Here is a 14,592-nt window from a genome sequence, read left to right as displayed (position 1 = left end):
CGTTTCTGATGAGTGCAGCTCCTTAAGTCAGAGGGATGATTCACGGTAAAGTTTGAGCTCTACCTGCAAACATGTTATCTCGGGCTCCGAAGCACAAGCTTCAAGGAATAGGGAAGAGCTCAACACCCCCTTGTTAAGGCAGCAGAAAGAACAAGCAGTTATGTACAGAGCTAAAAATAATTGCAAAACTTTGAGTCTTCCAGTTGCAGCAGAAGGATGCTCTAAGCACTGATGGCCGAATCCATCTCTGGCAAGGCTTTGACTTGACGATGCATTAAAGCTTTTGTGACTTTTTGAAGCTCAGATAAACGCAGAGCAGTGTGGCTGCTTTTCTGGAGCTGACATAATTTCTAACTTGGATGAGAATGGCTTAGGGCAAAACCAAAAGCCAGTGTTCCCAAAAGGGACGGCACCTTTTTCTGTAGAATTTTAACAGGGAAACTTAAGAAGGGGAGAAGTGCGCAAAATAACTGAGATTGGCCCAGCAGCTGACAAAGCGTCTCTCTGTAAGTCGTGTCTTGAAAGCAGGTTTCATCTGGGAAATAACAACATGGTAAAAATAACAGACACAAGCCTGTTCACAGGGAGCCGTGCTCAGGCCAGGTAGGAGACAGGCTCCATCTAGGGCATCCCATACGCATCCCTGCCGATGGCCTGGCTGCCTGAGCGCGGGGTGCTGGAGGGAGCCCAGACACCTCCGCACACACGGCAGAGCCCAGTGAGCATCTTTATTCAGCCTCTTCTCCCCCGTCTCCCTCGACTATGGCGTTTTCCCCTGACAGCCGCTGATGGAGATATCTGCCCAGATGAGGCCGCCGGCCACCTGTGGTGATAGCGATCCATTACAACGAAGTTTCTTCTGACAACGTACAAGTTTTTATTCATTCTTTTGTTTTTTACAACAGCAGCCAAGGGAGGGAGGCGCTTTGTCACTGCCTGAGACCAAAAAGCACAAAGGGAGAGCAGCTGAAGAGCTTGAGCTATGATAAAGTGCTCGCTGTATCGATCTTGGCTCAGGATTTGTTTCCCTTCTTGCATTAACTCCCCATCGATTGCTGTGATGACCCTATAGCATATGGTTTTGTTGGCCTTGTCCCTTAGCCTGCAGCCCCCGCATGCCCCGCTCCCCTCCCAGCCTTGCCGAACTGCTGACGGGCCACGTCGTACAAGGTGCTCTGGGGTAAGCGGAGCTTTGCTGGTGCCTCCTCCATTAGAGCGGTTTGTTGGTGTATGTTAGTTGCTATAATTAGCACAGAGGTTAGTGCTACATGGCACTAAGTAGTTATTGCTTGAGGATCAGGTCATTATTTTAGCTCACTGTCCCAATAAACGAGACCCAAGGGTGAAGAGTGCTGGCAGGAGTTAAAGAAGGGGATGGAGTTTGCCCCGGAGATGCTCCGTTTCCCCATGTCGAGGACCCGCACAAGGCTGTGTCGTTGCTGCATCAAAGGAGCCTGGTGTACAAGAGTGACCAGGGTCAGCTCCTGCTGGTCGGAGTGGCTGGTTGGGGTGAGAGTGCTCATGGAAAAAGGCCTTTTCCCTGTTGGGTTCTCCAGCACAACCAGAGACCTGCTGAGATGACACAGAGTGAAACTCTTTCTGCCTTTGCAAGGGACAACATGGGGTTGGTGGCTGCTGCTCCGGGTCTGTGACATGAAAGTCAGCTTTGTCTTTGCTCCCTCTTAAACCCAGCTTTCACAGTGAAGTCATTTAATGACGCTTTTGGAGAAAAGTACCTTCCTCGGAGTCACAGTGTGGACTTTGGCGCCCGTCACCTGTGTGCACCTGCGGCCAAAGCCCTCCGAGCTGGGGAGCGGCACCGGGGCGAGCCTGGGGACAGCGATGGTGCCAGTTGCCGTGTCCCGGCTCTCCGAGCATGAGGTGCCACTGATGCTGTACTGGGCTCCTTGGCTGTATTTGGTTTTGCAAGTTTATTGTACTTTCTAATTATTTAATTATTTATGAGCTTGGATGCTCTAAATGGGAAGGGGAATGGCGACTGTCCAGGTTTCCTTTACCATGTGCTGTTGGATGCTTTCGGTGCTCGTGATTCGCTTTTTAGTCCACCCAGAGACAATTTTCTGTAAAACATTGACATCTAGTGGCTTTTTTGCCAAAGGAAGTGATAGGGAACAAAAGACTGGCTGTGGGGTGGCCAGTCGTGCTGCAATTCAAGAAAGCAAATAAATGTCCTTTCTCCTCCTTACACAGCACCGGGGACATGGCAATCGCACCCTGGGGGCTCAGGGCTCCCAGGCACACGTTCCTTGGTGTCCTCATCCTGGAGGAGTGGCCTTCCCCGGCAGGAGAATTTGCTTATTGAGCTACTTTAAGTCGATTTCCTTAAGCAGGTTGCTGTTATCCTGACAGTGTACCTCCAGCATCATTGCCGAGGTTGTGGTCATATTAAAGGAGGTGTGAAGAGCTTGGTGTATATGGCTTCAGACTGCTGACAGTAGGAAACATAGTGTTTGACCGAGGACATTAATGTGTGACCCAGAGTCATCTCTTAATGGTACACAGAAGGTTGAACTTGCAGCTTTTCCAGCTGGCAGCCTGACGGGTTTCCCTGCAACAGCTCGTCTCCCACGTGTGCCACCCTCCTGTTGCTCCAAACCAGAGCCAGCACCTCCCTTGGAAATGTTTTCTCTTACAAAAAGCTGTGATGCGTCCTTTAATTTCCTGTTTTTCACTTATCTCTCCTCTCTCGTCATTGCAGTGCTGTATCAGGTGAAGGCAGGAGGATAATACAGGATTTGCAAGGGCCTTTTTTCAGTGCAAATAGGTTGGGGCTTCTAGGTACATCCCGTGTATCTGGCCTGCAAAAGGAAATGTCTTCCTTATAGCTGTAACGCTGCGCTGGGGCTCACGCAGCTGAGACCCACAGCTGCTCACCAGGAAAAGTGTTTCCTTGTTGTACAAGGAAAATAAAAAAGCTAGAGCTACTATACCCTCCTTGGGCTGAGGCTTCCATCCTGCCAGATATTTTGATTATTCTCCCAAGATCTGGGGAGAGCATCAGTTGAGGCACCCGGCAGGACCATGTAGCCACATGTGCAACTACGCAGAGGGGAACGTGGGGTTCCCTTCCACCTCTGTAGAGGCAAAACTCGTTAAGCCAGATACGTGCAGGTAGATATAACCATCCTGCTGCCCCCAGGGAGTTTGTTGAGCCATCCTTCACCCCAGAGAGGAGAGCATGCAGAGCAGCACTCTGCAGCAGGGCTCCTGAAAGCCTCTTAAGTGCATCTTCAAGTTTCTATTGATTTTGAACGTTAATGCACTGTGTGCTGGAGACACGCGGGACTAAACGCTCTGCCTTCCTCTCCCCTCGACAGGAATTTCTACTACATCACCATCCTGCGTGACCCCGTCTCCCGATACCTGAGCGAATGGCGACACGTCCAGCGAGGAGCGACGTGGAAGGCGTCCCTGCACGTTTGCGACGGCCGGTCCCCAACCACCGAGGAGCTGCCCAGCTGCTACGCGGGGGACGACTGGTCAGGTTGTTCTCTGCAGGAGTTCATGGATTGCCCCTACAACCTCGCCAACAACCGCCAGGTCCGCATGTTGTCCGACCTCAGCCTGGTGGGATGCTACAACCTGTCGGTCATGCCCGAGGAGCAGAGAAATAAGGTTCTCCTAGACAGTGCCAAGGAGAACCTGAAGCGGATGGCCTTCTTCGGCCTGACCGAATTTCAGCGGAAGACTCAGTATCTCTTTGAGAAGACTTTCAACATGAACTTCATCTCCCCGTTCACGCAGTACAATAGCACAAGGGCCTCCAGCGTGGAGATAGACCAGCAGACTCAGCAGCGCATCGAGGCCCTCAATTTTTTAGACATGGAGTTGTACGATTATGCAAAAGACCTGTTTTTGCAGCGGTACCAGTACATGCGGCAGAAGGAGCACCAGGAAGCGCGGCGGAAACGCCAGGAGCAGCGCAAGATCCTGCGGGCGAAGCAAGCGCGTCTGAGGGAGCGGGGAGACAACAGCTCCAGCACTGACTACACGGGGAACGTGGAGCGGTGGCGGCGGTAGTGGGGGACCCGCCGGACACCCGCAGCCAAGCAGAACCCAACCCATGAATGGGAGACGACGGAGGGGTCCGAACAGATCACGCTTCTCAAGGGTTCGGAGCAAAAAGAGGTTAAAATGTTGCCTTTGCAGTTGCCTTTGCAGTAAATGTTGTACTGTACGCGGAACACTTAATCTTAGCGTGTAATTAAATTGTCCTTTTTAGGTTTGTTGGATTATTTATGAAATACAGGAGCCAAGTAGGCTCATCGGAAATGGTTGCTTGGACGTTTATTTAAAAGAAAAAAAAAAATCCTTAAATTAGTTATGAGTACAAAATGGGATGCTGGAAAACGTTTATGATGCTCGGCTGAAATCTATCTGGGAAGCAAACTCATTTCCTAATAACGAGCATTTAGCATACTCTCACAATACAGTATATGAGCAAAACCTTTTCCCTTTGATTTTATCTTAATTTTATTTTAATAATGTGTTTTTAAGGGCACCAACTGCTTATTATATTTACCAAGTTAATGAATGGACGATGAAGAGAACAAAAGAGATCTAGAAAAATATTGACTAGTTTTATGTATAATATTGGCTTTTAAAAGGAATAGAAGTAATTTCTCTAGTTATATAAATATCTAAAATTTTAAACTTTTTTCTACCTACTGCTGTTTAGAGTTTTAAGCTTGATCTATCTCATATTTAAAAAAAAAAAAAAAAAGACATACATAATTTTCTGAACTGAATGCCAATGTTAAAGACACTGTTTCCGGAATTTTTCAGGGTAGTATGATTTAAACCATTCTGGAAAATTTATAGCACATCTTCATGTTTCATAAAGCATTTTCCAAATTATAATCTCGTGACAGTGTCTAATTTTAAGTCTTTCTTACCCATTAGAATACATAACACTGAATTTATCATTCCTTAATAATCGGTGGTATAAACTAGATGAAATTATGTTGCGGCTATTTGTGTAGTGTCTTTAAAAAGTCATAAAACTCTCTGATTCCAGCAATATTATGAAGAGAATTGCTCAATGGAAGAAGTAGATTTACACTTGAATTAGGATTTACTTCCAGTAAATCTTTGCTACACCAGATAAGAACAGGGCTTTTTTCTTTTTTTTTCCTACGCTCTCGAGCCCTTCTCAGCGATGACAGATGAGCGATGACTGACACAATGACGGAAACCAGTCTTGCCATAGCCATAGTTGTGCAGGATGAGCAGGTTGTGCGGTGCAGGAGCTGGACCTGGACCGGGCTCACCCGCAGCCCTTCGGCCGCACCGAGACGGGCAGGGGGAGCAGACGGGGCAGGAGGTGCGAGGGACTCCTATAAATCTCTATGCAAAAAAAAAAATAATTAAAAAAAATACTCTGCAAGGCTTGGGCTATATACATTCAGCAAGTTCAGAAATTGTGTGCGTAGCCTGCGATGCTCCCGAGCTCGGCACTGACCAGCGATCTCGGTGCGGGCGCGCGGTGACAGAGGCACCCGAAAAGGATGCGCTTCGTCCCGATGTGCACGACGCTTACACGGCTCACTTGCACTGTTGCCTTTCGCCTGTAATATTCTGTACGCCAATAGGGCAGGAGGGGCATAAAACGAGGCAGAAGGCTTTAAAAACATCTTACGGCTCCACGCCTAAGTTATGTGGCAGTTGTTTTACATCTGACGTTGCGTTGCAACCCGGGGGGCAGCAATCCTGCCGGGGGCAAGCGGAGAGCAAAGCAGCAGCAAACCGATACCCTGCGTTAGCAGCTTGGAAAAGAGAATAACTTCATGTACAGAATTTTTTTTAAAATGAGAACTGCAGTTGCCAATATGATGTCTCGATTGTATTTTGGTTTTTATGGGGGAAAATAATTCGCTCTTAAAACTGAAAGGCACTGCTGTATACAGGACTTAACGGTGGGCGAGCTGCCTGTTGCAGAAGGTGCATTTTGTTTTTATGCTGTGGTGTGCATGGTTTACAGAGACTAGTTGCATTTTCTTTGTGTATACTGTTTATTGTATATAGGGGATGTACGAATATAAGGATACTGTTTTGTCATAACCATATCAAATTCTACTGATTTCCACTGTAGATGCTGTCTTATTGTGTAGATTTGCAGGCCGATCCACTGACTTTGATTGTGTAATTTAACAATAGAACTGATAAATAAAATTTAACTACCGTCTTCTGACTTTCTTGTGATTATTCCTTTATCTGATGACATGGTAGGGATTGCGCAGTTCAGAATGAATGGCAACTTTGACATGAATGAAATAGCAGTTGACAGGCAAGTATATGAGTTAAAAATCACGGCTTTTCTGAAGTGTATTCAACCTACAGCTTTCAAGGGCAAAGCCACTTTGGACTTATCTCTGGCTCAGGAATTGTTGCAGAGTTTTTGATGGCTTTTTTTGAGCAACCCTTCTCAGATAAACAAGCTGTGGGATCTGCTTGTTTTAAATATGATTGTTAATGGTCCGCAGCATTATTAAGGGATTGTTTCTATGTGTATGATTATTTTTTTCCTTTACGCGATACCCTCCATTTTTGTTCCAGCTGCTCCTGGAGGATGCTGCCCAGCTGCTGACTTCCAGTGCATCCTGCTGCATCCCTTCATGGGACATTTTTAAAACCCGAAAAAATCTAAACCAGACTTAGATGCAAAAGCAGGTGAGAATGAATCGAGCATAATGCCTCACATCAACTAGAAAAGATGCTTTTTTACGATTTGGATGGAGGGATTTTTTTCTTGGTGGCTATAAAAGATCCGCAGCCTTGCGGGACTCTCAGCAGGGTGGTAGACCCCAAGGTGTCCGTAGGAGACCTTGCCTTGACCTTGTTGAATTTCTCTGTGAGGACAGCGGTGCCTTTCCTCTTGTGGGTACCTGCAGAAGCGTCTTATCTCTGTGGGGCTTCTTGAGTCAAGGGGAGCGGGGAATGGAGATATCTGCCAGCGAATCTGCGTTTGACTGACGCGGCTTTATACGCAGGTCAATCAGTGCACTGAGGAAGCTGCTGGTGGAGTTGCTAATGGGATGGAGGTCATGCAAGATGCTTCCTGCAACTAGAAAAACACTCGGCAGTGAAGTCTGTCATAAAAGCAATTGGGGTTGCCTTTTGAGAGGAGTACTTTGGCAATTCAGAAAACTTTTACTGCAGGAGAGGAGGAGTGAAGCGGGGGGGGGGGACATGTTTGGATAGACAAACTTCGCTTCAGAAGCTGAGGAGCTACAGCTGCCGATCAAGTAGCGCTCAAACCCTCCAGTCAGTTTTGAGAAGCCTGAATGCATGTTAAGAAAACTCTTCTGAAGTACCAAAACGTCTCTTAAGTCTGTGCCAGACAAGGATGCCAGCAACACCGGTGCTGCCCGCAGCAGCGCGGGGCAGTTGCTGTGGAGCCTGGGGCTGCTTTGGGGATGGAGAGGTGAAGCACGAGTAAGTCATGTTAAAGGGAATGAGTGGGTTCGTTTTGTCCTCCAAAAGACTGGGAAGTCGACAGCTGTGAAACCTGTGAGGCCTTGCAAAGTGCCATATTTGGGGCCAGTATTTCTTGGAAGTGAACTGCTCAGCTTTTTGTCAGTGAACTTTGCAACCTCTTTGTATAACATATTTTAGTATGCTGTAATACTTGTTTGCTTCTAATTATGTAAGTTTTGAGTAAAAATGAACTAACGGGCTTTTTCATGTAATTTTTAAAATCTGCGCGTTACCCAAAATGATGCGAGCTGTGAGTAAGACCTGACAGATACCGGTGCAATTGATGTTTCGTGAAATCACTGAGGATGGGGTGAAGAAAAACTGATACATCTCCCCGCTCTTAAATTTCAGCCAGAAATACTGAATAATTGAGGGAACCCGTCAAACTAATGCAAGCCTTCAGGTGCCGATCTGGGCTGCCAGGCTGGCCCACACGCTGCCGGGGACGCACAGGGAGCAGCTCCGGGTGGAGAGGTTGTCTTTACCGAGATGGAGAAGACTTTTCCAAGCAGGTGATAGATTTAAATAACTCACTAAAAATATTCCTGTCTCTAAAGCATTTGGGTGGAGCGGGGGAAGGTTTGGTTGTTGCTGAACCTTGCCGGGGTGGCAGCACGTGGGAGGAGAAAAGCAGAAGGTCCTTCCCCACCATGGGGGAGAATGGGGATGTTGGGACGGGGTATTTGGGATCTCCTGCTTCCGAGGTGGATGGAGCAATGACAAAGCAAGTGGTGATCTGAACAAAGGTGCGATCCAGGCTCCCAGCCCACTGCCAGCCGCGGCTCCTGCGCGGTGGGGAGGAGCAGCCTGCACAAAACCTTCCTGAGCAAACAGCACAACATCTGACCCCTTCGCTATGAAATTCAATTCTGGATTTCCTAAAGCAATCTCCCTGTTCCACCAGCCTCATCAGGGAAGAGTGTAATTTCATTTAATCCATTTCTTGAGTTCAGAGTCAACAGCACTGCCATCATGCTAATATCGCTGCTCTGCTATCTCTAGAGACGGAATGACAAGTTTAGACCTGAAATCGAGTTTGACTTTAAGCTTCAAGAGGATCTATCAGCCAAATAACCCATGGTCTCTACCCAGAAGCTTTGCTGTGCAATTTAGCTCTGCGAGGACGCATTAGGCCAGGTAGGTGAGGTTATGTCGCTTTTTATTTGGGGTGCAATGAAATGCTGAAACAATATATATGCAAAGCAATCCAAATATTTATAGTGAGGGCTGAGTGCTCATTTTCAGGACAATACAACTGCTGCCTTTTGGTATTTTCAGCTTTTTGAATTTGTATATTCCCTCATATGACTGCAAATAAGATTTTCACTTGCAAGGATGTTCAGAAGCTATTGTTGACATAAATCTCTACGTAAACTATATAAACTATAGAGGTTTATGTCAAATAGTTGTATTTTCTGATGGGCATTCCTGGACAGAGAGCTGCAAATGACTCCTGGCACAACATTCACTTGAGCCCTCGTTCTGCTGATGAGGTCTCAGCTCCACAGCATCAATTTGATGGCCAGTGGCACAACACTTGTTTTGCCCGTGAATGGTAAGTTTTCTGGTAAATGAAGTTTGAGAACGATGAGAGCTATTACTGACAAGGGATGAGCTCAAGGGATATTTAAGGCAAATGAAAGGTGAGATTTCAGAACAGCTCTCTGTTTTGAGGTTCTCGGCCCATATTTCTGTTATTGTTCCTCTCTGAAATTACATTCTTCTTTTAAATACACTCTTTACTAAAGGCAGTGTGTAACGAGTTCAGATGATCCACAAGCTGAACTTAACTTTTGATTTCAGATCAAATGGTTCAGCCGGACCCAAAAGGGAAATGTTGTGGCTTTTTCCTTTAAATAAGCCATACAAACATAAGCTCCTTTTTTGGGATAGGCTGCAGCTGGGTGTGAGCCCCAGAGCAGAGTTTCCCAGGGAAGGAAGGATGCTCCAGGTTTCCAGTTGGGTCTCAGCAGCGAGAGCAGCTGCTCTGTGGATGCGAGGGGATGCGGAGCCTCGAGGGGGTCTCTCTCCCCCTTTGCAATGGATGCCTGGTGCTCGGTATAGCAGCAGCTCTCTAATGTTATTAGATGAAGCACATGAAAAGTATTATTGCACGCAGTATAAGCAGGTGGATGTGGGGTTACACCGTGCAGGAGATATGTGCTCCATAGGGGGGAACTGGGATTTTTCCCTCTGGGCATGGCAAGCTGGGAAGCGTATTAATAGACATCATTACATTAGAATAATTGCTGTGGAATCAGCAAGCGCATACGTAATCTTTAATGCCTGGGAAATCTCACACAGTTTCAAAATAATTAAAAGTGGAATTAATCTAGATGCCAGACAACGCCTGCCTAATTACTAATGAATAAAGCTGTCTGAATGGCTGCAGCACCCTCAGCAGCATCAGCTGCTCCAACACTTTGAAGTCAATCCCCTCTCAACACACGACAGGACGGGTCCGTCTCCACCGGCCGCCACTGGCTGGAGGTCAGGGACAGCCACAGCACCCGGGCATGCTCTGGGAGATGCTGCTGTGGGGCTGGGGGCATGGGGTGTGTGGGGTGGGTTGGGTGGGGGGCTCTGGGACCAGCCCATCCCCCTTGCAGCATCTGCGGTCGTGCAGACGTGTTCTGCGTGTGGCTGGTGTGCTGGCCCGGCACGGCCCCATGGCAGGGATTTCGGGTAAAGGGGTGCAGAAAGTGCTTACAGAGCTGGGTGAGAAACCTCAGCTGGGCAGGGGACCCCAGCGTTTCCGAGCAGCCGGACCTGTGTAAAACAGTGCCCATTGGGAAGGTGATCTGTTGCCATGCTTTGAGCAGTACTATTTTGCAAACCTGATTTTCATATGTCACCTTTTGATTACTTTGAAAAATAAAGCAGCAACACTGGGAAGAGCCTGGAGCCCTGTGGAGCCCCTACATCTTGAACAGGTGGCCCCTTCACCGAGAACTACACAAACCCCAGGTCAGTGCGGCTTTTGCTGTTGCAGTGTTGTGCCAATGCTGACCGTGGCTGCAGGATTTGCTGCAGCGCCTCGGCTCCGGCAGACGGCAGCTGTAACTCCCAGCCCTGCACCAGCCCGTGCCACCAACCCCATCCCCAGCAGCAAAGGGAGAATCTCTGGGGCTGCTGCTCACAGGAGCATCGCAGTCGGGGGAGCTAGAGCTGGTGGTTGCCCTCATAGAATCGTTTTGGTTGGAAGAAAACCTCAAGATCATAGAGTCCAACCATTAACCTAACACTGGCACTAAACCACGTCCCTAAGAGCCTCATCTACGTCTCTTTTAAACTCCTCCAGGGATGGTGACTCCACCACTGCCCTGGGCAGCCTGTTCCTGTGCTTCACAACCCTTTCCATGAAGAAATTTTTCCCAATATCCAATATGAACCTCCCCTGGCGCAACTCGAGGCCGTTTCCTCTTGTCCTATCGCTTGCTACTTGGGAGCAGAGACCACCCCCCTCCATGCTCCAAGCCCCTTTCAGGCAGTTGCAGACAGCGATCAGGTCTCCCCTCAGCTCCTGTTCTCCAGCTGAACCCCCAGCTCCCTCAGCTGCTCCCATCACACTTGTGCTCCAGCCCCTCGCCAGCTCCGTTCCCTCCTCTGAACTTGCTCCAGCACCTCAAGGTCTTTTTTATAGTGAGGGGCCCAGAACTGAACACAAGATTTTAGGTGCGACCTCACCAGTGCCCAGTACAGGGGGAAAAAATCTCACAGCCTGGGCCAGGCAGGGACCTCTGCTCCCCTTGAGCAACTTCGTGAGACTGTAAATACACAAAAAAATAAAATCCTCCCTGCAGGAAGGTGCTACAATGCACATCCCGGCTGAGCCCCAGTGATCCTGGTGATCTACCGGCACAGCCGGGGCGCTCCGGCTGCGCGTCGGGGTCAGAACACCCGTGGCACTGGTGGGTGGAAGCCACCGCGTGCTGGTCCTCCCAGGGGGACACTATCTGGTGCCCAGTGTGCCCCATGGCTGTGCCCCCAGAACTGTTTGCAGAGACCAGCCGTGGATTTACAGTCATTACTGGGATTTTTGCATTCTCTGGGGAACTGCCACACCTGGAATGGATCCTGCTGCTGTTGAAGGCCAATGTTAGAAACTCCCCTTTCCTCTGTTCCCAGTGCTGTGGGTATGGTGATGCTTGGGGGATAACGACCTGTGCTGCTGCTTCTGGGAAGTGCATTTGCTGCCACCACCACCCCATTTGTTGTAATCCTTAGAAGTTTTTTACAGCATGTATTTATTTTAATTCAGTAGAAAAATACCTCATCTGCCCCCCAGATCAAGACAGGCTAATTGTTCGGGTGGAAAGATGAATGCAGTGAGCAGGTCCCTCTGGCTCAAGGGTGGCTTGGGGACCCTGTCTCCCTTTGGCTAACCCAGCATCTCCCTCTTTCAAATGGCAGCTCTTTTGTTTTCCAAATACTTACATATGAAAGAGAGAGAACTGGCAAACAAGTTCGTCTGTTCTCTCTTTACAAGCAGCTCTTCCTGCCTGGAGAGATCAGTAGTAGGTGTTGGAAAAGGGTGGTTTATATCAAGTCAAAATTGTTCACACTGAGGACTGGCAAGCAATGCTTTCTCCCCACCATGGGCATCACAGGTACCACCCGCGTTGCACAGTCCTCTGATGTCCCTGGAGTGAAGGAGCATATTGGGCTTTTGCAAAAAAGCAGTTCCTGAGGTGTTGGGGCTAATGAAGCTTGGGTGTTTTCAAAGAGGAGGTACTTGTTACCATCGGTTTGGGAGCTGCAGCTGGAGCTGTGCAGCTCAGGTGGGTGGCACCAGGGCTCACTAGGCAAACCTGTGCGGGCAGAAGCAGTGGCCCCGTGTCACCTCCAGCCCACTTCTGCCCAGTTCAGGGCTGCCTTTTGCCATCGACGAGCTGGTCTCATCACCTGCATGTGGCCACAGCTGTGTGGGCTTGGGAATCTGAAAAGTGGGGTGCTCCAGGGGGTGAAGGTTGGGCTGCCAGAGGGGATGGGGGTTGAGGGGGTGAAAAGCTGCCCATCCTCTCTGGGCAGTGCAAGGTGGAGACGGGAGAGGGGAGGCTGTGCAAGCTGGCATTTCACCCCTGATTAGAGATCATAAAGCTGAATTTGATGCTGTGCAAAATTAATGGGGCTGCATTGTTTATTTATATAGATAAAAATGACAGGTGCTTCCTGGGAGTAATGAATGGTGAATAAAAACCAGCCATGTGCTGAATTTTTAAAATAGAGAAAAAATGTATTCTTACAGTACAAATGTGTGAGAATAACAGGGATGGAATCGCAGAACTGTTTCCCCCAGGTCCTGTGCTCCAGAACCTGGATTTGCACATGGAAGACTCACACCAGCATGCGTGCCCCAGGCAGTGCCAGGTAAGGTCAGGTGTCCCTATGGCCGGTGCGGTGCCCGCTCTGTGCTTGGCAGGTGGCTGAGCCGAGAGGTGACACGTGGACGGTTATTGCCAAGAAGGAACCGTGGAGAGCTCTTCCCCTCGCTGAGGAGCCCAGGATGTGACCGTCGCCCTGGAAGACACGGCGGGTTGGTGAGCCACCAGCATGCTGGTCCCCTCTTTCTCCTCAGAGCACGCAGGGGAGCAGGGACCCCCCTCTGCTGGTGCATGACGGTGACACTGGCACTGCGCAGGGTGGGTGAGCAGCGGCACAGAGAAGGATGGTGTCCGTGGCAGGTCTTTGTCACAGCCCCGTGCCCCTCTGCCCTGCCGCGCTTCGGGCAGCGCCGCTGCGTTTCGGCTGCCTCTGTGCCGGGATACAGGATCCAGCGCTGTGCCAGATCCTGCCCAGGGCCACCATGTGCATCGGGCTCTGCCAAAATGATGCCAGCTCCCAGGGCCGGTTTGGCACACAGGGGAAGCGGTGCCATCCCCAAACCAGGCAGAGGGGACAAGGTTTGTGACAGCAGGCTTCCCAAGCGGGCATAGATTTCATGGCAGCAAGAGCAAGGCTGCTCCCTCCCACTGTGTCGTCAAGCTCTGTCATGGAGAGAACACAAATTAAAATTAATGATGACAATGCCGGCCTGCCTTCCTCCAGCGCCCTTCAGAGCACGTCACGCACTGCAGCTGCCTGGCCGGGCGCTGGCACTTGGGGCTGGCTCTGCTGGGCAGCCGTGGGGCTGCTGGCTCACACGCCACGGTGCAGCTTCCCCTCGCCAATGGGTCACACTATTGCAATGCATACTATTGCAATGCATATTACTGCAATGCATATTACCGCAATGCATTTTTTTTCTGTCCTTTTTTCTTTTTTCTTTTTTTTTTTTTTCCTTTTTATGGCCTCACTGAGAAAACACTGCATTGGCATCAGCACGTGCAGAGTGCTGCCTGCAGGATTCTAACTCCCAGGGCCCTTCGGGATGTCACTGTCCATCTGGAGGGAGCCATGCTGGCTCTTTGTCAACCATCACATTGATTTTAAAATTACTTTGATGGCTCTTTAAGGCAGTGCACTTTTTGTGGCCCTCTGCGTTTGTCGAAGCTGATCTGTCTCTTTTCCCCATGGCAGGGCAGAGGGGCAGCATTATCTGGTTTGGCTGCATTGATTTTCTGTGAGTGGCAGGTCAGATTTTGGATGGGCAAGGGAGATCAGAACTGAAGCGTCTGACTCAGTTTTCCCCCAGTGCTTGAGCAGGATGGTGCTCACTGAACAGGCTCTGTCAGCACAGTTTTTCCTCTCAAGCCACCTGGGTGGTGGACAAGACACCGCTGTCTGGGCTAGAGATTTATAAGGTGCAGACCCTGAGCTATGATAAAGGGAGACCGGAGTCCACACGCTCCTGCCTGCTAGTTCTTTGCTAGATCTGCCAGCCCATGCCCTAATCCCCAACACAAGAAGCCCATTTGACCTGGCTGCTTTTCTGTCACTTCTGTACAAAAATGAAAGACAAACCAGAGACTGCAGAGGCAATGCTAGAAATTAAGATCTAAAGGTGACTCATTCTGTCACCTTCTGCAGGCTGCAGAACAGCCTTTCCTTGAGGATAAATACAATCTCTGTATCTGTACACTCAGCTGTTAATACTGTAAATGAAGTACAATGTTTTTCAGATTATTGAATCATTACTGTCAGTAGAACAAGCAG

At 49.2% G+C, this 14,592-nt stretch overlaps 1 protein-coding gene across 1 annotated transcript in view; it reads left to right on the top strand.

Moving 5' to 3' along the window:
• HS6ST2 (heparan sulfate 6-O-sulfotransferase 2) overlaps positions 1-4,622 on the top strand; it is a 130,290-nt gene extending 125,668 nt beyond the window's left edge. Inside the window, exon 2 of the mRNA XM_065643354.1 lies at positions 3,339-4,622. Coding sequence (XP_065499426.1) covers positions 3,339-4,041 — 703 coding nt within the window. The 3' untranslated portion in view covers positions 4,042-4,622. The remainder of the gene's footprint in view (positions 1-3,338) is intronic.
• The last annotated feature ends 9,970 nt before the right edge of the window (positions 4,623-14,592 follow it).

Source organism: Caloenas nicobarica, chromosome 12 (genome assembly GCF_036013445.1).
Source record: "Caloenas nicobarica isolate bCalNic1 chromosome 12, bCalNic1.hap1, whole genome shotgun sequence".
NCBI classification, from domain to species: domain Eukaryota; kingdom Metazoa; phylum Chordata; class Aves; order Columbiformes; family Columbidae; genus Caloenas; species Caloenas nicobarica.
This window is presented reverse-complemented; position numbering and strand designations above follow the sequence as displayed.